Source organism: Choristoneura fumiferana, chromosome 26 (assembly GCF_025370935.1).
Source record: "Choristoneura fumiferana chromosome 26, NRCan_CFum_1, whole genome shotgun sequence".
NCBI lineage: Eukaryota > Metazoa > Arthropoda > Insecta > Lepidoptera > Tortricidae > Choristoneura > Choristoneura fumiferana.
In genome coordinates this window covers 2894393-2917829 of record NC_133497.1, presented here as the reverse complement: position 1 = coordinate 2917829, position 23437 = coordinate 2894393, and the positions used below count along the sequence as shown (strand labels likewise).

Sequence of the window (23437 nt, the reverse complement as noted above, 5' to 3'; positions counted from 1 at the left end):
TCATAGACAATTCTCTTTCTCTACGCTCTTAAATTTTCGCGCGATTTTTGAAAATGGGACAATTTTGCGTCCCGGTTTTCATTTTGGGGACACCGGGACTCGTAATCAAAAAAAGGGACAGTCCCGTTCAAAAAATAAGTTATACTAACCTCCGCTTCATAACTCCTGTCTCCATGCAAGGGTCTATAGCTGGTCTTGTCAGCCTTGGGTACAGGCTGAGGACGTCTATAGTCGCCCTCGTCATCGCCCTCAGCGCTGTCGCCGTGCGTGCCTGATTGTTTCTGGATCACTATACAGCTGAAAGATTACCACAAATACATCATTATATTGTATACGTCGGTAGTACGATGAACGGTGAATGTTGCTCTAAAGAGCGCTCTGTTGATTCGAAATGCGTTACCTTAAAAGTAAGAGTTTTTCACTGCTCCAACAAGTGACCCTAATTTTTTTTTATTCAACTGGATGGCAAACGAGCAAGTGGGTCTCCTGATGGTAAAAGATCACCACCGCTCATAAACATCTGCAACACCAGGGGTTATTGCAGACGCGTTGCCAACCTAGAGGCCTAAGATGGGATGTACCTCAAGTGCCAGTAATTTCACCGGCTGTCTTCTCTCCACAATGAAACAAACAATGCAACACTGGGCTGCTTACGGCAGGATTAGCGAGCAAGATGGTGGTAGCAATCCGGGCGGACCTTGCACAAGTTTTACCTACCACCTGCACCCTATAAGTACAGACACAAAGTGATTCTATAAGGGTTCCGTTTTTACCAACTGCAGTACGCTACCCTAAAAACAATCAATCAATTAAAAAAAACATGCATTCTGAGGGTAGTAGAAATGAAAGTTGCAGTGACATTAGAGTAGTACCATTCAGGTAGTGTCAGGCATCTTGACGTGACGTTTATGACTGTTACGGACATCGCACTTTTGTAATAGGTAAGTAAATCTTTTTAGTTACACAGTCGAAACTGAATCGCGTGCCAGATAGCGACTTCTTTATAATAACGCTGCGACTTCTTTGGCAGATCTATGGAAGGCCAATGCGATTACAGTAGCACAAAGGTTCTACCCTGGTACGTGATTCAGTATCTTTGATTGAATTTCCATTGATTATTTATTTATTTATCATTCAAGTCAATCCATGATACTCTGTCAGCACATAAAATATTTTAAGTAGAATAATCTTGTAACTACCCACATACACAATTAATTTGATTAATAGATAAATTAATAAAATATTAACGAGCAATGTCAATTTAGGATTCGAATAATTATAAAATCTATATAAATAAAAAATAATCGTAAAATGTGTTGCTAAGCGCAAAACTCGGGAACGGCGGGAACGATTTCGCTAATTGGGGATGTCTATTTTTTTGCAATGTATAGTAAATCGAAAACCATTTCGAGATAAATGCTTTTTAACTCGTTTTCTGTAGTTATTTAATTTTAACATAATGTAATTAATTTATTATTTAACAAATAAGCAACAAATTAATTTTGAAAAAAGTAGTGAACTAAATGAAAAAATATTGAAATTAGTTTCTTATAATTGACTTTTCTGTACAAAAAAAATATAAAAACCGTGGGTAATTTTTTTTAGACATCCCCAATTCTGTTTTGTTGTGTTTGTTATTGTTAGGAGAAGGTTTTAATGAAAGAAAATTTGAATAATTACAAATGGGCGAAGCCGCGGGCATTAGCTAGTATTACATAATTTTATTGTGATGGCAGTTATTTCACATTGTAATTTATAATAGTGTCTCCATTAAAAAAAAACATCCACCGAGTAGTAACATTTTTAACTTGCAATGTTCGTATGTATGTAAGTAACACGAAATTGAAAAAAAAATCTTTTAAGGTCATAAATTTTATTTTTAAACACTTAATTTTAGATTAGTTTCTTTACTTCACTTAATTTCTTTCTTTCTTTCTTTAATCACGACGACTTCACAACAACGACTTGAAATGCTGGAGTCTAGAATTTTGTTAGAGATCGATAACTACCTACATTAAAATTATAGTACCCGGCCGCTAAGAAGTCAATCCTGACACAGTGCACAACTATCAAGTTCCTACACGCACACACACGCAAACATCACCACCACACACAGTGCAACACAGACCAGTGCTGGTTTTCAACCAGCGATATGCTGAGCCGGGACCTTTTTATAGCGGCAACATTTCCTATTGTTATTTTTACTTATTATGTGTCATTGCTGTTATAAATAAATTATTTTCTTTCTTTCTTTCTTTCTTTCAAACATCACGCCTGTATTCCCAAATGGGGTAGGCAGAGCACACGAAACGTTACCGCTTCGGAGCCACTTTTAGCAATTTTAGGTTTACAGTTTGACAAAAAAAAGGTACAATAGTGACAGGTTGCTAGCCTGTCCCCTACGGTATACTTAAGTATATACTGTAGTCTTTGCCTATACCTCAGTCGCCACTTACGACATCCACCACTGGAAGAAATGTAGAGGTGTAATTCTAACCCGACACCACACGGTTAAAAACAGAAAGATATCTTACCGCTTTTGTCTTTCGTTCCCCGATGACTGTGATATGGCTGGAATAAAAAAAAACGTTGAACACAATATTATAAATGGTTCTATATGATTTTTTAAAGTAGGTAATCACAATCGTGTTACTCAGGTGCGAAAGGGATATAAGGTCATGAAACGTACGGCCTTATTTTATGGGGATCTGCTGCAGACATTGAGTCAATTTTTATCTTACAAAAGAGAGCGTGAATCTTTAAGACCTTTTTTTAAGGAAACAGGTATGCTAACCCTGCCGTCGCTTTATGTTTTTGAAATAATCATGTATGTTAGGAAGAACATACTTATGTGATTTTCCCACTAACGTCGATAAGCCAAAGGCTGCTAGAAATACAGGGAAGCTTAAAGTTCCATCTTACAGACTGGCTAAAACCAAAAAGTCGTTTTTGGGAATTGCATACGTTTTTATAATAAAATTCCAAAAAATATTACAAACGAAACTGATACAAAATTCAGATCTATTGTCAAGAAGACATTAATATCTAAGGCGTATTATAAAGTTAATGATTATATCATGGACAGGGATATTTGGAAATAATTTCGATCCGCATTAGCGATCCTTCAAATAGCGTACTACTGTGTTAAAATAAAGTTACTTATGTAAAATACCTACTTATGATGTATACATATCATTTAATAATATTGTAAATCTGTTAAAAAAAATATACCTCGTAGAGTTTCTTGCTTTGCTTTCTTCTGAACAGAGGTTTTTCCGAACCGGTGGTAGATTTTTCTTTTAACATTCATAAGTGCTTGTTATAGCCTAAATTGAATAAAGATATTTTGACTTGACTTAACTTGAAAATCCGGCGCGGGTTTTTATTCAAAGTTACCAAAATTTACGATGTATTTTTTGGGAACACTCACAGGAATTTTGCGACATCCCGGAGTTTAAATTCAAATGAACGGATATATAAGATATAAGAGATATCCGCGCGCCTCATTGATGTTTCAGGTGGCCAGAGGGCTGGCAGCTATTTTGGGCAAAGGATTAGCCTTGCAATACAACGCGGGAATGCTGCCAGCCTTCTGGGCACAATGAACAGCGACGGTGACCTAGGAGGGATTTTTTATTTATAGGTTAGGCTAGGTTATATATTTTGTACATAGTCATATTTTTAAATGTTTAATGTATTGTGTTTTATTGCTTTTTGTTAGAAATAAATAATTTTTGATGGAAAAAAATGAACGGATGTCATATTCCCTGATTTTAATAAAATTATTATATTTAGAAAGAAAGAAAGGAAGAAAATACTTTTATTTAACGCCATAAAAAACATAGAAACAAACATAGAACAGATAAAGATATACATGACGCTAAAAAGGTCCCCACTCAGCATAATATATATATATTTCAATTTCTATCAGCCAGCGGTTGGTACCTATTCGTAAAACCAAACATAAGTATAGGCATTTTAGACGTCTCTTCCCGGATATTGGCATTTTCAATCAAAGGAAGTGTACAGTCGGCGACGAAGGTTCGAAATTCAAATAGCAACAAAATTTGTTCTGTGGTTTATTCTTTTTTTTGTAAAGTCCCTGTAAATGCTACCTATTTAGCCAACAGATTCAAAATTGAAATATATTTTAAAACACTACAAATAAAATGAATTCATCCTTAATTTATAATTGAATAGATTCATCTGCATATTCATTAATTGCGTTTTACGAAAATTAAATCGTGTTTTTTAAATGTTTTTGTACAGTTGTCATTTTAAGGTTATTTCCACACCCTAAAAATTGTCACATGCATACACAAGCACTGAAAATCGCGATAATCCTCCATTAACAAACACCGTGTTTGGCTGTTAAGGGGTTTCCAAAGTAAAGAAAAAAAAAACTTTAATTCCTAGAGATTAATGAGGAGCTTGTCTCGAAATGCAGAGACAGCTCAACAGATTTGGGAACAAGGGGAAAAGAAGTATGTATCTTATCACTGTATGCCTTCAGACAATTTGATACAAAAGTTCCAACATGACGTGACAGCGACAAGGTATTAAAGTGTAAAGATATTTGAGCTCGACTGTACAAGTTTTCTTGTTGCTTCTAATACCTCCTCTAAAATGTTACTAGCTCCTTGTCCATAAGTTTTGGGTATATTTAGCCAAACCTCGAGTCGCTTGGACGTCTACCCTCGTCTGTCATTGATGTGAACTGATCAGCTAAGTAATCACTCTCTCGAAACGAATGCCTATTTCAATTAATTTACAATATTAATGAGAATAACCTAACCATCAAAAAGATGGAAAACCTCCGGCTTTGTCACTTCAAAGTTCAATATCTTAAAAACGGCTGAACTGATTTTAATGAAACATATCTAAGTACCATTGCTAGAAAACGTGATTTAAAATAAAAAAAACCCGCATTCAAATCAGTCTACCCGTTTAAGAGCTACGGTGCCACAGACAGACACACACAGCGGTCAAACTTATAGCACTTTTTGCGTCGCGGGTCAAAATATTAGCAAGGTCTCGGTTCAACACACAATTAAAGCACTTTTGTAATATATTATTTAGATTCGTCATACAAAAGTAGAGTAGTAGACGGTGTCTAGATTCCTCTCCAGCAGTGGTGGGGTTATAGCATGCAGCACAGATTGCTGAGGTCCTGGGTTCGATTCCCAGCGCTGGTCTGTTTTTCTGTGCATACATGTCTCAGTCTGTATTCTCGATATGGTTTCACGGGATACCCTTAAGATACGGTTACCTTTACTTGCCCGAATTTCATTTGCCCGAATTTCACTTGCCATACCAACGTTTGCCATTAAACATAAAGAACTGTGCTGTTTTCAGGATTTTTTAAAATGTCATCATATATAATGCAGTAGGTTAGGTTAGTTTAATATCAACTCTGAAGAAATTACTATTTCAGAAATAAATTACTTTATGGCAAATGAAAATTCTAGAAAACGATACATTCGGGCATATGAAATTCGGGCAAACGATAAAGTAACAAATTTGGAGTTGAAATAAAAAATACAAAAAGATTCCAAAAAACCAATCATAAAAGTAGAAGAAACGAAGAAGAAACTGTGTGTCTATTTGTTATCTCTTCACGCTCAAATCGTTGGAACCGATTTAAGTGAAATTTGATATGGCGATAGCTGAAGGTAATTTTTGATAGTTTTTATCCCAGAAAATTGCAAAGTTCCCGCGGGATAGCGATAAAAGAAGTCGCGGGCAAAAGCTGATTAAAATATAACTATTTGACTTACCATTTTGAATGACCAAAAACGCGTAAAGAACACTCCGAAGAACACGCTTTTCCATATTGAACTGATTACTTTTTAAAACATGGGCTGTATTTATATCTATTTCATCATATAATCTCACTTACCTACGTTTAAAAAAGTACATTAGCCGATTCCGTATGCGGGTGAAATTATAAGTCTACGAACAAAATAACTGGTTGTTTAATGACATTCTTATCGGGACGAAACTAACCTAATCAAGAATAAGTTGGAAAACCCGATTTTGTCACTTCAAAGTACAATATCTCAAAAATGGCTGAACCGATTTGGCTGAAACATCTCTAAGAACCATCGCTAGAAAACCAGATTACAAATAAAAAACTGTATTGAAATCGCTCCTCCCGTTTAAGAGCTACGCTGCCAGACAGACACACATAGCGGTCTTATAACACGGTACCCCTGTTGTTGTCGGAGTTTAAAAACTAAGTCTGTGTCGCCTATGTTATTATTGGAACCTGCGCCAATACGTGGTCGAATCTATGGGATTATTATCGAGTATTATGGAGTTTTAGCCAGAGCTACGCTCGATCGCCCAGGTACTTTTTTTTTATTCGACTGGATGTCAAACGAGCAAGTGGGTCTCCTGATGGTACTTGGTACTTACATCGGTGGTTAAAAATCCATGAGTAAAAAGCACTATTATCTTTACGAGCATAACGCTTAATTTTTAACTTTATATCCATATACATAAGAGCGTTGCGGGCTGCACTAAATGTACAGCTCACTATACAGTGGTTTTGTCAATTACTTGTATTTTGAACTCACATTATTCAAGGCCAAGGGCAATTTGGAATTAATCATCATCATCATATTAGCAGTATAACATCCACTGTCGGACATATAGGTCCCCATAACCTTTGGATTGGCGGCGCCATATTTAAAATTAACAGTCAGGTGGCGCGGCCATTTTGAAAAAATCTCACTTGAGTGGCAATGACACAGCCGAATTAATTTCGTGAATTCACGTATTTATAAAAAATAACACCAAAATAAAAAAAAACATTTTAATGTTATGTATAAGCCTTACAGTGATAGTTTAGCATAAAATGGCATATCTAATTAAATAACAATGAATGACCTTCAATTTCTGTGAATTTTATTAGTCATTATCAAATATCTGATAACCAAATGTTTCTTAGCCGTGTATTAAAATAACTAAAATTACAAAATAAAAATATTACTTGTAGAAAACACTGATTTATTTCGTAAAATATTAATTTATTTACGAAACAAAACCCTTTTATAGTCTTTCAATAGCAAATAATAATATAATAAAAACCTGTTTTCAAATAAAAAAAACCGCATTCAAATCGGTCCACCCGTTTAAGAGCTACGGTGCCACAGACAGACACACATAGTGGTCAAACTTATAACACCCCTCTTTTTGCGTCGGGGGTTAAAAACGCTTGTTATCGAGTTTTAACCCGAGCAAAGCTCGGTCGCCCAGGTACTGATCCATTTCCCAACTCTTTCATTTGTAGACGATAGATTTTTTTCGGAAACAGTAAACTATTTAGGATATTATTATATTTCAGTACTATTCTGTAGCACCCTATAGGTTAGGTTTGTTTTATAAAAAATCTGAAATACAGTCCATATAAATAAATAAATAAATATTATGGGACACTTAACAACTATTTACCTAGTCCCAAACTAAGCAAAGCTTGTAGTATGGACACCAGGCAACGGATAAACATACTTATATAGATAAATACATACTTAAATACATATAAAACATCCAACCCGAGAACAAACATTCGTATTATTCATACAAATATCTGCCTCGGCCGGGATTCGAACCCGGGACCTTAAGCTATGAAAATACACTCCATATGAAACAGTTGTAAAATGAATCATTTTTGGGACACATATTTTCGGCGAAAATTAAAGAATCAAAAGCGCGTGTGTCCGCTCATAGCCAAAGGCGTAATATGTTGTGTATATTCGTCTGTACCTATGCCTTAGACGCGAGAGGTCTCAGTGTTCTGGTGGCTTAATCACTCTAATTTATTAGTTCACAGGTCAAACGGTTATCGGTGCCGTTTGATAAAGCCGTGATGTAAAGTGTTGTAACGCAGAGACATTAAAAAATAGAAATTGTTGACATCTTCACTGCTCCAAAGTGTTTTAAACTAATAAGTATTCAATTCTATTAGTAGTTACCACAATTTAGTTAAAATTACAAGCACAGACTGACAAAAAGGCGACAACATCGGTTCTGGATTAAATGCAAGCGACATGTATTTTATCTTCTTATTATAAATCGTCTGAGGTCAAAAACTGGCATAATTATGTTCCATGTAGGTAAAACCGGCAAAATTATGTTACAAGTAGGTAAAACCTGTATAGGTTCCAGCAAAATACATTAATTTCATTTAATTTCACATTGTGAAAGATTGACACTCAGGCAGAATGTTTCGTTTTGACATTAACAGCTTCCAAGTCTGATAAGTGTGACTGCTATGTGTGTCTGTTTGTCTGTGTGACTGTGTGTGATTTAGATGCGGTTTTTTTAAATTGAAAGCAGGTTCTCTAGCGATGGTTCTTAGATATGTTTTATCAAAATCTGAGAAAATTTGAGAGACTATATTCATACCTTTAATAGTCATAATAATATATTGTAATGAAACGAGATAGTTGTTCAAATAAGTATAATGTATTCACATCCCTAATGCCAGGAGCAGCGATGTTATTTCCTAACAGACGCCAGTTACTACAGATCACTGAGCTGCCAAAAATAAATTTATATTTTAATAATATTTGCAAAATAATACTGATTAAAAATTAGGTATAACTCAGTTTATACGTTTTGCCACTCCGCTTTGTTCGGCTGCAGTGTTGCTCGGCAGTCCTTAGTTTCTACTGTTGTGAAGTTGTATTAAACACAGTTTGGTATCAAGTGAAAGTGAGTATTTATGACAACTTAACTAAGTTGCTATTGTGAGTGCTATGTTTTTATGGCTGTATTCATTAAATATGCTAACTTGAAGTATAATTCGTTTATTGTATCATTAGAAAGAAGGTAAGCGATCATTGACGTGTCTTTTAATGAAAATCACTTTTGAAAAATTTGTCAGCTAATATGTACGAGTATAATAAGATAATTTACATTCTTTTGGTATCGAAATTAATAAGTATTTACTACTTTTTAAAAGCGTTTTCAATAAAAATACTCGTCAAAATTGTTTACCTACCCTTTTTCTAATGCGAAACGAAATAATATGGTGTTCTTAAAGTATTTCGGAATAATTACGTTTTAGGTTTGTTGGTGGGATTCCTGTGGTCCAGTTGGCAAAACGCTTCTGACGCGTAAATCCGAATATTTTTTTGAACTAATAGTAGATTGTACAACAAGAGCATAAAACAAGCCATTTTAACCGAGACGTTCATATAGCCACGTTATAGTGGATAGACACGTCGAGGGGAAAATGGCTTTAATGCTCGAGTTTTACACTCTGCTTTTCACTTCGATTGCGGGGAAATGAAGTAACAGCACTTGAAATATTTTTCACTTACCTACTAGATACCTTTTATTTTTCATGCATTGCTATAATATAAATTTTAACTTTTATTTATTTATTTTGATTGATTTTTAGTTTTATATAAATAAAAAATAAAAAAATATGTAGATTTTTTTTTGTTTGTGGCTGTTGACATCGCTTTTGCCTTGGTCTTTGAAGAAGATTTTACTTTATGCACAAGAGAATAAAAATTCATTTTGTGTCGCCTAGTTCCAGCATAAATACGAACTTTACGAGCATGAGAAGTGAAAAATATATTTATGTTTCCAGGCCAGCTGAGAAGCCAAGATGATTCTGAGGAGTCTCTTTTTATGTCTTGGTAAGTTTCCATCAAGTTTTTTTTTATTCGACTAAATGGCAAACGAGCATGTGGGTCTCCTGATGGTAAGAGATCACCATCGCCCATAAACATCTGCAACACCAGGGGTATTGCAGATGCGTTGCCAACCTAGAGGCCTAAGATGGGATACCTCAAGTGCCAGTAATTGCACCGGCTGTCTTACTCTCCACGCCGAAACACAACAGTGCAAGCACTGCTGCTTCACGGCAGGATTAGCGAGCAAGATGGTGGTAGCAATCCGGGCGAACCTTGCACAAGGTCTAACCACCTGCAAAGTCGTGGTAATCCCCTCCCCAATCCCCTCACTGGGCAGGCACATTTTGGAACAACGGCCCAAGCCCTTTCATTCCGAGAGGAGGCCTGCGCCCTGCGGTTGGAAGTTTTTATTTGCTTGGTCAGCAAAAATTTACTTAACCATAGTTTTAGTTAGGTTACTTATAGTTATAAGTATACGTCCCACTGAAGCCTCTGAACTCCAGAAAGCCTCTTCAAAAGGCTTGTTTATATATTTGATTTTACCCATCGACATTAGCTTGTTTTTATGTTGATTAGGCATGTTTTCAATGTAATTTTATTTCTCTTGACGATATTTTGAGAACGGATTACTAATGTATGGGCAAAAAACTTTTCCCAAAGTATCACATCCCAAAATATTTTACTCAAATTATCATTTGGCAAAAAATCATTTGCTAATACAACTTATCGCAATTTTACAGTTAGTATTTTTTTTTGCCAAATTATTGTTTGGAAAATAGTCATGTTTCATATTACCAAGTATTATTTAGTCAAATGTATTGTTTGGCATAAAGCAATCTTCACAAAATATTGCATGGCAATATAACCTACTTTACTGGTAGCAGTTCGTTTCTGTGGGGACGCAATTCTAACCTAACCTAACCTACTTTTTTGGGTAGCAGTTGGTTTCTGTGGTTGGTTCGTGTGCGAAGTGTCATTTTGAACAAACATTTTTTTGGAATATAATATTAGCCAAAAGAAAACGTTTGTCATAATAAAACTTGACAATGTAAAATTATGCCAAATGATAATTTGACCAAATGAATAAAATGCGAAAATACGTTTGCTAAATGAAAATACTGCGATAAGTTTTTTGGGAAGTGAAATTTGGCGAAAAATATTTTGCCGAAACGGCAGTACACCTTTGAGAACCCTTATATTTTTGACTAGTCTGAAATGTAATGAATGATTTCCATTAAGAAATAAATCTATCTATCTCTAAGCTGGTAACATGCTAATCTAACAGTTATAATAGCTTCGCAATATCTATAGTGAACAGAAACTCATTATAGTAATTTGTTGATAGACGTTGTCGAAACTTTGCCAATCTAAGAAGACGAAGCAAGCCGAAGTTATAGCAAGTTGGAACCAGAAAATGGATCAATGGGCAATGACGGATAATGTCAATGAAAACAGTTCGGATTATTAAAAAAACCGGCCAAGAGCGTGTCGGACACGCCCCAGATAGGGTTCCGTAGCCATTACGAAAAAAATCAACTAATATTATGTGCATTATAACACAATTAAAACACTTATTACAGTCTTAAAATTTATTACCAGAAAAAGAACCAAATTTCAAGTTTCTAGGCCCAGCGGTTTGGGCTGTGCGTTGATCTATAAGTCAGTCAGTCAGTTTCTTCTTTTATATATATAGATTTTCTCATTTCTGGACTTAGTAGTATGAAAATAGGTGTATAAGTTCTCGATTACAATTAAAAATTATCTATCTAGGTGAAATGGATAAAATTCCCCCTGAAGGGGTAAAATGGGGAGTAAAGATTGTATGGAAATTTTCTCATTTCTATGAGAATAGGTATACAAGTTCTCGATTAGAATTAAAATTATCTGTGTAGGTGAAATGGAAAAAATTAACCCTAAGGGGTAAAATGGGGTGTAAAGATTTTATGGTAATTTTCTCATTTCTGGACTTACAAGTATGAAAATAGGTATACAAGTTCTCGATGAGAATTAAAAATTATCTATCTAGGTGAAATGGATAAAATTCCCCCCTAAAGGGGTAAAATGGGGGTAAAGATTGTATGGAAATTTTCTCATTTCTATGAGAATAGGTATACAAGTTCTCGATTAGAATTAAAAATTATCTGTGTAGGTGAAATGGAAAAAATTAACCCTAAAGGGGTAAAATGGGGTGTAAAGATTTTATGGTAATTTTCTCATTTCTGGACTTACAAGTATGAAAATAGGTATACAAGTTCTCGATGAGAATTAAAAATTATCTGTGTAGGTGAAATGGATAAAATTAGGTAAAATGGGGGGGGGGGGGGTAAAGTTTGTATGGAAATTTTCTCATTTCTGGACTTAGCATTATGAAAATTGGTATACTTACAGGGTCCTGATTTAAAATAAAAATGATCTGCGTAGGTAAAGATAAAGAAAGAGAAAGTAACGTTCGACTTATAAGGGGGGAGTTTCTATGAGACTTCCTTGTTTCTAGACTAAAAATATGGCTGGTCACAATTAAAATGATCCGTATGGTGTTGGCGACTTCAATAGGGGAGAAGTTTTTCCTACAAAATGTACAACTAAAATGTGGAAATTAAATTGATATTTAAAATGATGTCTGAAATAAATTTGCAAATAATTATGCATTAAGTACCTAACTTTAAAATTGCTCATTGTGCTGTGCATAATAAAATCCATAAGCGTAATTTTAGTGTGATTATCCGTTCTTATTTATCTTTTACCTAATTTACAAAATATTATGTACAGTGCAAATTCGAATATATACTTCGGGTTCTAGAGTAAGATTCGATTCTCGCCGGAAGCATACGAGATAATTCATTTACTAGTTCTCGTGCTTAGCATAAATCTTTTCATAAACTAGCTTCAAAACTGGTAAAAAATGTTGTTTTTAGTGAAGTACTTTAGTAAACTGTTACTGTTACCTATCGTTTACGGCAGTACTTCGCTTTGCACACAGATACAAATGTCACAATTATAACGAGGGCTAATTAAAACATTTGCCCTGATAACTAAAGTACTCGCGGGCAAAAGCTAGTTGATGAGCAGGCACTGTATTTGGTTGATAGGGCTAGCTTAAGGCGTGCTGGGGATTTAATAGATAAAAATTGAATTCCCACTGGGTTTAAACGTGTATTGCGCTCGCACAGGTGTGCACAGAGAAGGGGGGGAAAAAAACTTAATTCTAACAAAGAATCGACAATCGAGATAGTGCTGTACATATATATATATGTATATATATAGATATATATATATATATATATATATATATATATATATATATATATATATATATATATATATATATATATATATGTATTATAAGTAATAGTTGCTGTTTTTTTAAAATGTTTTCAATAAAAAAGACTCGTAAAGATTGTTTACACTTTTTCTAATGCTAAAAAAACGAAGTATACTTACGAGTATGTTATGTGCGGGTCAAATCTTGCGATGAATTTGACCCACTTCCACTGGTCAGATTGACTTAAAATCTTACCTATTTAATGTGTTTTGTGACAATATATGTTTTTTTGTTTCCTCTCTTTCAAAAAATTTGACACACTGTAAATCTGGTGACAATACGGTATTTGACAACTCCTGATTTTGCCATATCTTAATAATATTATGAAAATATAGATATCAGATAGTATTTAGCGAAGAGAAATTTAAATCGGTTGAAAAATTGGATTTATAGTGATTTTTTTAAAAATCTATATGCCTGTCTCTTTCTCAAACGCTTTTCTCTATTCAGCAAGTATGGCGGTACTGGCGTGTGACGTCACATGCCAGTATGTCTTTCTCTGTCTAATCTTGAATTTCAAACCTTTATAACTTTGTTATTTGTAAAGGTAGCTTAAAATGTTGTTTTTCTATTCGATAACAGACATTGTGTAGTTTTAATTTATAAAACATATACAAAATAGTCAAATACCGTATACAATAATCTAGCAGTGCCATTCTGGTAGTCTAGCCAGGACTTGAAATTTGGTACGGAAATGTGGTTCTGATGACAATGCAAGTACAGTCAATAAAAAGTACGATCACCAGAAAGAATTATTTTTTTAACAAAAATATTATTATTTAAATAGCGAACCTACTGTGTTAAAAATAAAGTTGTGTTTAATACTTGTGATGTAGGTATAGATATCATTTAATAATACTGTAAATCTGTTTAAAAAAAATATACCTCGTTGAGTTACTTGCCGGATTCTTCTCAACAGAGGTTTTTCCGAACCGGTGGTAGATTGTTTTTGACATTCATAAGTGCTTGTTATAGCCTAAATTGAATAAAGATATTTTGACTTTGACTTTGAAAAAAATTACTTGTTTACAGTGATATCTTCAGCAACAGCGTCTCTGCGGTTGCTCTTTCCATACGAAGACCATGAGTACACCTACGACATCAGCGCCAATGTATCCGGTGGCTCCTTAACTCCTCAGGACAGCTCCTACTGGACAATGGACGGTCAGCTGGTGGTCACAGCATACGATAACTTCACTAGAGTACGATACCGTTTGGACTATGTCAAGGTATGGTATCGTCTACCCAAATGGTTGTCTGAAAGAGATAAAAGAAGAGATTTATTCAATAGTTTATTTACAAATTTATAACAAAAAATTTAAACGTCTACAAAAACCATTAAAATAATTTTCTACCGTCGATGCCTCAGCACGAGCCAGCAGGAGTAGACTATAGTCATCTACCTCACCTACGCACTTTATATAGGGCTTCAATCACTCCCACTGGCTCGTGCTGAGGCACCGACCGACTTCAGACTGGTAGAAAATTATTTTCAAGGTTTTTTGTAGTTGGTTAAATTTTTTGATATAAGTAATTTTTTTTTTACGCTTTTTACTGTAAATAATCTAAGCTACAATTATAGTTAAATATCAACTGCTCATCACCTATTACGATATTGCTTTTTCCCATGCAGAGACGTTAATTATTGAGGAGTCTTGATGCTTCACCACTCGTTTTACCATATGCAGTACGAGGAGCATAAATTGCATAGCAACTGTGTCAAAGTAATTAAACTTCAACCCGTGAAATACCTACTTGCTATTGAGTAGTAACTCCGATGGTCAACTGTGGTCTTCATCATCAGTTCCACTTCACCAAATGATGATTTTCAAGCGCAAATGCACGAAATATATCCAATTTACTATAGGTGTCCCTACAACATTTGAAGAGTTCCCTCGATTTCCTTAAGATCCAATCATCAGATCCTGATTTTGTGCTTATGGGACCCACATTCCTAGACGAACGCAAAAAAAAAATTCAAATCGGTTGATCGGTTGGTTGGTTCTGAGGAAACAAACATTAAAAAAAATACAACCAAATTGATAACCTCCTCCTTTTTTTGAAGTCGGTTAAAAAGTACAAACTATTAAAAGGGAAAGCGACTCAGCTTATGCCTGCTTATGCCTATTGTCTACCCTGAATTTTATGTCAATTTAAAAATCTTGTACTGATTTGTGGTGTGCAATATAATAGTAGATTGTACAAAAATAGTATAAAATGTGCCATTTTACCCGGAACGTTCATAATACCCACGTGATAGTGGATAGACACGTCGAGGGGAAAATGGGTTTAATGCTCGAGTTTTACACTCTGCTTTTCACTTCGATGGCGAGGAAATGAAATAGCAACAGTGGAAACAATTGTTTACTTAATAGGTACCTTTTATTTATCAAGCCTTGCTATTATTATATGTAATTATAAATTTTAGTTTTATTGATTTATTTTGATTGATTTGATTGATTATTACGTTACTCCTTATTGAAAAGTGTATGCAGGTGTGACCTCACGCGGAACTTTAGTTCCGTACACAAAGGGTAAAAACGGGACCCTATTACTAATAAGGCTCCACTGTCTCTCTGTCTGCCACCAGGCTGTATCTCATGAACCGTTATAGTTAGATAGTTGAAATTGTCACAGATTATGTATTTCTGTTGCCGCTATAACAACAGAATAAAATAAATATTTAAGGCGGGCTCCCATACAACAAACGTGATTTTTTTGCCATTTTTTGCTAATGTCTAATGTTATATAGATAACGGTACGGAACCCTTCGTGCACGAGCCCGACTCGCACTTGGCCGGTTTTGTTTATTTGACAAAAGTTTTGACGTGGCTAATTTTGAGATAATTTAACTACCGGACTAATTTTTTTTAAAGATATTATATATCTTATTCTATGAGTTTAGTTCATGTTACAGCTCTTAAATACATGTAGTACATTTGTCTACAGGGTGCCCAGTTCAGTAAGAACACAGGTTACTACGTGGAAGCAATAGCCAAGGACATTTATGCTGTGATGTCTCAGCATTGGGAAGCTGACTATACGGTAAGATTAAGATTATTAACGATATACCGGGTGGGACCTGTAACAGGAGCTAAAACCCAGGTTATGCTGCTCAAATGGAACTAGGTACTTTAGTTCTGTAACTTTCAAAAATTAAGTAATTTTACCATACAAATTTTATTTATTTTAAATTTTATTTAACAAATTAAATGGTACTTATTTTCAATGTACGGCATCCAATAGCCTAAATGACATCGCCTGTCACGTAAAAACCTATAATATATTGCTTGTCCAATAAAATTTTAAACTATAACAAAAATCATATTAAGTACAAGTTATTTTCAAAAGTTAGTCAAATTAGCTCAAGATGAAGAGTGGAAGCTGTGGTTTAATTTTTTGCTCCTGTTACAGGACCCACCTTGTAATATCGAGAGTTTAATACTAGGTCCATATTGGTTCGCATAATTGGGTATGTTAAGTTTTCTGGGATGGTCCATATTATATTTTTTATCGATAATAGACTTATAATGTAGCTCACTACTATAGATAGATAGTTTTTTTTTTTGGAAAAATAAACTGAAACTTTATGTCGGCGAACCACACGTTTGGTGAGATTAATACGTTTTCTACCTTGGTCTGTATGAATGTGGGATTGACTGTACTTGTATGTGACGTCACACGGAAGAATTTCCTTATCTCTCTAATCTTGAATTCGGGGTCTGCGTTGTCGCAGAATTTATTGTTTGCCAACTGTTTCATTACACAACTGCAATTTTATGTATGTATGTAAGTATGTAAACTCTTTATTGTACAAAAGAAATTAACATGATATGTCAAGAGTTTATAATTTATAAAATTGAGTAAATTAATGTCTTTTTTTCACAGGAACATGGTCTTATAAACTCCGTCTATATTAAATCCGATGAGCCCCTTTGGTCGCAGAACATGAAGCGAGCGCTGTCTCTCAACTTTCAGCTTAACAACCATACTTATAAAGAGGTAAGTCGCAGTAGCACATCAATAATCGGTTTACAATTGTTACTTATTACAAAAACTTAAGGGTAGTTTTACGAGCATGTCAACCGCTATCGTTTCCTGTCGCTTATACTGAGGAAATGAGTCAGGTAGAATGGAAGGATTTTATAATAGTAGATTATTGTCGTGGCCTGGAAGTATATAGGCAATTGCTGGCAAGTATGAGGGTTAAACGGACGCACTTGCGAGTCCGTTTAACTAATACGAAGCCAGTAATTGCTATTCCAGCCGAGACTAATATAAAGCTTTTCTCAAAAATGGTGAAGGAAAAAAAAACTGAATTAGAATAAACCTTTTCTCAACAAAATATATTATGACTTTTAATTTTATTCCAATAAATTTTTTTATGTTTTCCCGCCTCTGTTTCATAAAAAAAAAAACAGCAGGTGTATTTTTCCACCGAAAACACCACAAGTTGTTTCAGATCCAATAAAAAAGAGGAGTTCCAACAAAATAACTGATAGCAGCCATTTGTGTTCGCTGTATACGACTTGTGCCAAAATTACCACGGCCGTTTTCGCTTTTTAAAAAGTTTGCTAGCGCGCCTGCAATCTTTTTAAGTTTTTAATTTCTCGCTGACCATAAACTAAGCACTTGGCCTTCTGATATGTAAGGAATAATGTAGACTTTTACGAACATTTTTGAGAAAAACGACATACTGCGTGCATACGGTACAATTATTATTTTTTGCTTACGGTCTCTCTAAACTAATAGCGGTTAAAACGCTCGTAGAACTACCAAATTTAATCAAGCATGAATTAACCCCAAAATAATAATAGCTTCGCAAAATAAGTAACTAGATGACCACATTTTTAGGGTTCCGTAGGCAACTAGGAAGCCTTATAGTTCGCCATGTTTGTCCGTCTATCTGGCTATCACGCCGACCAAGTGGTAAAATAAAAATAAGAACTAAAAAAAAGTATTTTAGGGTAGTCCTTCCATAGACGTAAAGTGGGGGTGATTTTTTTCTCGGCTAACCCTATAATGTGGGGTGTCGTTGGATAGGTCTTTTAAAGCCATTGTGTTCAGTAATCTGTTTGCAAAATATTTAACTTTGAAGTGCAAATTTTCATTAAAATCGAGCGTAAACTGTTGGGTAGAAAAATTGGCAGAAATTCAGGATGGTAAGTAGTAAGTATATCAAATTTACAAGGAAAATTATACGGTTACGATTGCTTGAGAATTATTAGCAGTTTAAGAGTAAATAGCAGCCTAAGGTATAAAATAAGTAACGTACCTAAACTTGAAGAATCCGTACTCAATACAAAATCCTTTAAAAATATGTTTTTGTCGTAAAGGCTACGGAACTCTATACGCTCTTGGTCAGTTTTTTAAAGGTACAATATCTTCTTCAAATTAGTTTAATCACAAGTCAAACCCTACTCATTTTTCAAAGGGGTTGCTGGGGTACAAAGAAAAGTGACGAGAGGCAAATTTTAATTTGTATTGACTCAAGAGGCAATTTATCAAGTATTATATTTAGGTACTACTTTTTTTTAAGTTAAACGGTAAGCCATCATATATTACTAAGTATAAGGTGCAGACAAACTTGAACATTCTATCGAATTTAACAATACATTTACAATTTTGAACATGAAACTACCGTGAGACTCACTCATATTAAATATATTGACCCGGATAACTCACGTCTTAAATCGAGTTTAGCTCGACATGTTTCGGGCTAATCCGTAGCCCTTCGTCTTCGCGCGAGCAGAGCGGCGGCGCGCAGTGCGCGTGTTGCAGCAGCCGCTGAGTCGCGTTGCTCCGAAGACGAAGGAATACATTTACAACATTAAAAAAAAATTAAATCCCTAAGTTTGTCCTTACGGCCCTTTTTGTGTAATGAAAAATACGTAACTGAAGATTGGTTTTTTGGAATCTTTTTGTATTTTTTATATCAATTCCAAATTTTTTGTTACTTTACGGTCATCCCGATTCCAAAAAACCAATCTAAATTTGATTGCTTAATAACGACATCTCTTGTCCGGGTGAGTGATTAGTTCCAATGGGGTGCTGAGAGTTTCTCGATGAGGGCTACAGCATAGATGTCGCTAGTGTCGCTGCTTAAGTGACTAAATAAGAAAACAAACAAGCTGAGATATGTGGTGCATAGGAGAAATTCGTGTCTGTATCACTGTCCAGTGGTGGTACGTGGCACGTAATGCCGAGGACCTGGGTTCGATTCCCAGCGCTGGTCTTATTTTTCTGGTTTTTCTATGCATTTATATTTCAGTTTGTATTTTCAATACGCCAAAATTTGACTGGAACAGACAGGCCTGATTAATTGAGTAGTGTGTGAAACTTTGATTGTGATTGCTTTAGCCAAACAAGTTTCGGCGAAACATTAGTGAATCCTTCTTTACATTACTCTTTTTTGTCCAGCCATGTCTCTACGCGACGTGTGTAGCAGTATGCTTCAACCAAGGCCGCACCATACGCAAGTATACAAACTCGCAGCTGTTGCCTGCGTCCGCTGAACGCTCGTGGAGTTCTGTCAACGTATTTGGCAACGCCCAGTACGATGACCTAGTGGGAGTCGTAAGTATTCATCACCTGTCAGCCATAGGACGTCCACATAATCTAAAAATTATCCATAGACCATAGTAAAAGAGAACAAGTATGCACACTCCAACTCTTTAGGAGACTGAACTGCCTATGCCGGCGCGGACGCTTAGGGTTGTCGATGTCTATTTTAGATTAATTAATTACCTACCAGCAAATAATTTTAGAATGAAAGTTAACTTAAAATTGTCTAATATCTGTGTCTAGAGAAACCAGATTCTTTGCCGCGCTATTATTATTATGGCAAAAACGGAACCCTTATAGTTTCGCCATGTCTGTCTGTCTGTCCGTCCGCGGCTTTGCTCAGGGACTTTCAATGCTAGAAAGCTGTAATTTTGCACGGATATATATGCAAACTATGCCGACAAAATGGTACAATAAAAAACTAAAAAAATTTTTAGGGTACCTCCCATAGACGTAAAGTGAGGGTGATTTTTTTTTCTCATCCAACCCTATAGTGTGGGATATCGTTGGATAGGTATTTTAAAACCATTAGGGGTTGGATTAGACGATTTTTCGATTCAGCGATTTGTTTGCGAAATATTCAACTTTAAAGTGCAAATTTTCATTAAAATCGAGCGTCCCCCCCCTCTAAAATCTAAACCGGTGGGTGAAAAAACATGAAAAAATTCAGGATGGTAGTAGGTATATCAAACTTTAAAGGAAAAACTATAACGGTTAAGTTTGCTTGAGAATTATTAGTAGTTTAAGAGTAAATAGCAGCCTAAGGTATAAAATATATCTAAACTTAGAATATTCCGTGCAAAATATAAAATCCTTAGAAAAATATTACTTAATTTTTTCATAATGGCTACGGAACCCTATTTCGGGCGTGTCCGACATGCTCTTGGCCGGTTTTTTATACAAAAATAGGCCTGCATTTGACCACAAATGCATATGCGTGATGGTAAGCGAAGACATGGGCTAACATGGAGCACGCTTGCCCTATAAAGGCCCAATGAGGGCTATCGCGTATGAATTCGCCGCTAGAGGCGCTAGTGTAGCGTGAGGTCTCCGAAATGTCAAATCTCATAGTTTTTGGGTGAGCTACGCGGTTTTATTTATAATTAGAATAATTTTGTGAATATTTTGCATTACCTGAAATTAATTATGGCCATTATGCGTTACGGGGTAATGAATGTCTGTGTTTTGAGACAGTTTTGTCCTTGGGTAACTTTTGTCCTCCTTTTTTTTCCGAACAAAACGGGTTTACGCAACACTGTGGTAGCTCGATATTTTTATGGTACGGTTTTAAGGTGCATTAAATATGATTTTAGTCTAAACTTTGTTTTCACGCCCGTAATAACAGACTTTGAAAGCCACACTTAAAATCTCACGCAACAGTGGCGCCATCTAGAAAGACAAAAAACGATAGCCCTACATTAGATTTGAAGACGGCCAGCTTCTAGCGATCAGAGAACACAAAAGCTTGCTGAGTATTCCTCTCTTAATTTTATAAGATCTATTAAGCATTTAAGTGTATCATTATATTGTATTGTATTCCAGCCCGATGTCATCGCTACGGCAGAAAGGGTGTATGAATTTGACGATAAAATAGGGCTAAAAAGCTTGGATATGAAAGGAACTTCCTTGTATAAAGTGCAGGATCGCATATTGTCGGTCAACTCCATGTAAGTACAGTTTCTGAGTCAATTCACACAGAGACAAACAAAAAACATCGAGATGAAGCCTGGCACTAGAGAAGAAATTCAATTGTTTGTGTAGAACTCCCAATCTCGTTCTGAGAGGAAGTCTGCGCCCTGCAGTGGGACGTATACCGAGTGGGCCCTGTAACAGGAGCAAAATATTAAAACACAGGTTCTGCTACACAAATGGAAGTACTCAGTGGTTAGAGAACCCGATTAAGAAGCTTGAGGTCCTGGGTTCGATTTCTGGGTTTTTTCGGCGGTTTAATTTTTTTGTTAAAAAGTTTTTATTTTATACTTTTTTTCCCACCTTTTGGGGTATTTTTTTTCCAAATTTTATAGTACCAACTTCAAAATCGTACTGTGTAAAAAGTTATGCCCGGTCATGCATTACAATCAGTGACAGATCAATCAATCATCCTCTGTGTCTCTACCCTTAGGGAAGGATTTTTTTCCAAATTTAAATAAGACCGGACCACCCTCGGGGAATACGCTTTCCAATAAAAAAATAATTATCAAAATCGGAGTACTCTGAAAAAAGTTAAGCGTGGTCATAAATAAAAAAAAAAAAATATACGCGTTTTTTTTCGTCGCTTAAAACACTAGCCGCATTGCCCCGTTGACTCTCTAAAATATAAAAATAAATTAATAAATTACTTTTGTATCACGCTAAAATTGTTTTGGAGAAAACCGTCCTATGTTTTATTATTCATCCCAGCTTATATACGTCCCACTGCTGGGCACAGGCCTCCTCTCAGAACAAGAGGGCTTGAACTTCGCACGCACCATTGAATCGCTTCGCAGGTTTGTGCAGGTTTCCTCACGATGTTTTCCTTCACCGCAAAGCTCGTGGTAAATTTCAAATGTAATTCCGCACATGAATTTCGAAAAACTCAGAGGTGCGAGCCGGGGTTTGAACCCACGACCCTCTGCTTGAGAGGCGATAGGTCAAACCACTAGGCCACCACGGCTTCCTAGGCCACCACGGCTTCCTAGGCCACCACGGCTTCATTATTATTATTATTATAATTTTCTAGATTATCCCTGAACTACAAATCGGAGCGTCGCCGCGACCAAATAGACAAGTTGAACGTGACGCAAATGAGCGTCCAATACGTGTCTCAAGGATATACGGACCCGACTGATGGCATCAACAGCAACACACAGGGAGACCTGAAGAACACAGCGTATGCGGTATGTGAATATGGGCGATTACTTAAAAATTCGAACGTTTCAAAAAAATGGCCGAATATTCTGATACAGTTTTTAGGGTTCCGTAGCCAAAATGGCAAAAACGGAACCCTTATAGTTTCGCCATGTCTGTCTGTCTGTCCGTCCGTCCGCGGCTTATATGTAAGGTATGCCGACAAAATGGTACAATAAAAAAAATTTTTAGGGTACGTCCCATAGACGTAAAGAGGGGGTGATTTTTCGATTTAGTGATTTGTTTGCGAAATATTCAACTTTAAAGTGCAAATTTTCATTAAAATCGAGCGTCCCCCCCTCTAAAATCTAAACCGGTGGGTGGAAAAATTTGTAAAAATTCAGGATGGTAAGTAGTAAGTATATCACACTTTCAAGGAAAACTATAACGGCTAAGTTTGCTTGAGAATTATTAGTAGTTTATGAGTAAATAGCAGTCTAAGGTATAAAATATACCTAAACTTGGAAGATTCCGTATGCACGTGGACGTGCTGCAGCAGCAGGTCGTCGCGGGCGCAGACATACCTACCTAGTTCTCGTTAATGCAGGTCATTCTCAATGGTTATAGATAGATATGGATATAGATAAAATATTGTATGCAACTGTACGTAATTATGCCTTAAAACACTCATGTGACCCTATTATGAAACTCGGCTACGCCTCGTTTCATAAACCCACACTCGTGTTCTAAGGATCCCTATTACGATACAGTTGCATAAAATACTATATTGATTACAGTTGCTTCTGCGAATCTCAAGGAAAGGCATCGACGCAGACAACATAGTTCGTAACGCTTCCATGATACACAGCTTGGACTTTATTGATCTCCTCAAGTAAGTCAGAATCGTATTACAGATATTGTAAAAACACCGCCAAGTTCCATGAAAAATGTTCCGATACCACGAGCTTTATGGTGAAGGAAAACAGCGTGAGGAATCCCGCACACTCCGGCGTAGGAATTTAACGCTGTATGTGAAGTTCCCAATCCGCACTGGGCCCGCATTGGAACTGCCAAC

General features: G+C 35.8%; 1 protein-coding gene and 1 long non-coding RNA gene across 9 annotated transcripts in view; one reads left to right on the top strand and one right to left on the bottom strand.

The window, feature by feature from the left end:
- Positions 1–5827, bottom strand: part of LOC141442886 (uncharacterized) — a 57745-nt gene extending 51918 nt beyond the window's left edge. Inside the window, exons 1-3 of the long non-coding RNA XR_012452979.1 lie at positions 5778–5827; positions 2535–2571; positions 150–297 (exon numbers count right to left, since the gene is read on the bottom strand). This is a non-coding gene — a long non-coding RNA (uncharacterized lncRNA). The remainder of the gene's footprint in view (positions 1–149; positions 298–2534; positions 2572–5777) is intronic.
- LOC141442872 (uncharacterized) overlaps positions 1–23437 on the top strand; it is a 126921-nt gene that overhangs the window by 47111 nt on the left and 56373 nt on the right. For 3 of the 8 annotated variants that reach the window (XM_074108025.1, XM_074108019.1, XM_074108026.1), the window contains exons 1-9: positions 856–941; positions 9605–9653; positions 14005–14201; positions 15922–16017; positions 16861–16974; positions 19393–19548; positions 21079–21203; positions 22256–22412; positions 23160–23254. In XM_074108025.1, coding sequence (XP_073964126.1) covers positions 9623–9653; positions 14005–14201; positions 15922–16017; positions 16861–16974; positions 19393–19548; positions 21079–21203; positions 22256–22412; positions 23160–23254 — 971 coding nt within the window. In that variant the 5' untranslated portion in view covers positions 856–941; positions 9605–9622. Of the gene's footprint in view, positions 1–855; positions 942–5055; positions 5070–8537; positions 8719–8768; positions 8836–9102; positions 9123–9603; positions 9654–14004; positions 14202–15921; positions 16018–16860; positions 16975–19392; positions 19549–21078; positions 21204–22255; positions 22413–23159; positions 23255–23437 lie in introns of those variants that run through there. The other 5 variants (XM_074108022.1, XM_074108021.1, XM_074108023.1 and 2 more) reach the window with 5 other exon arrangements.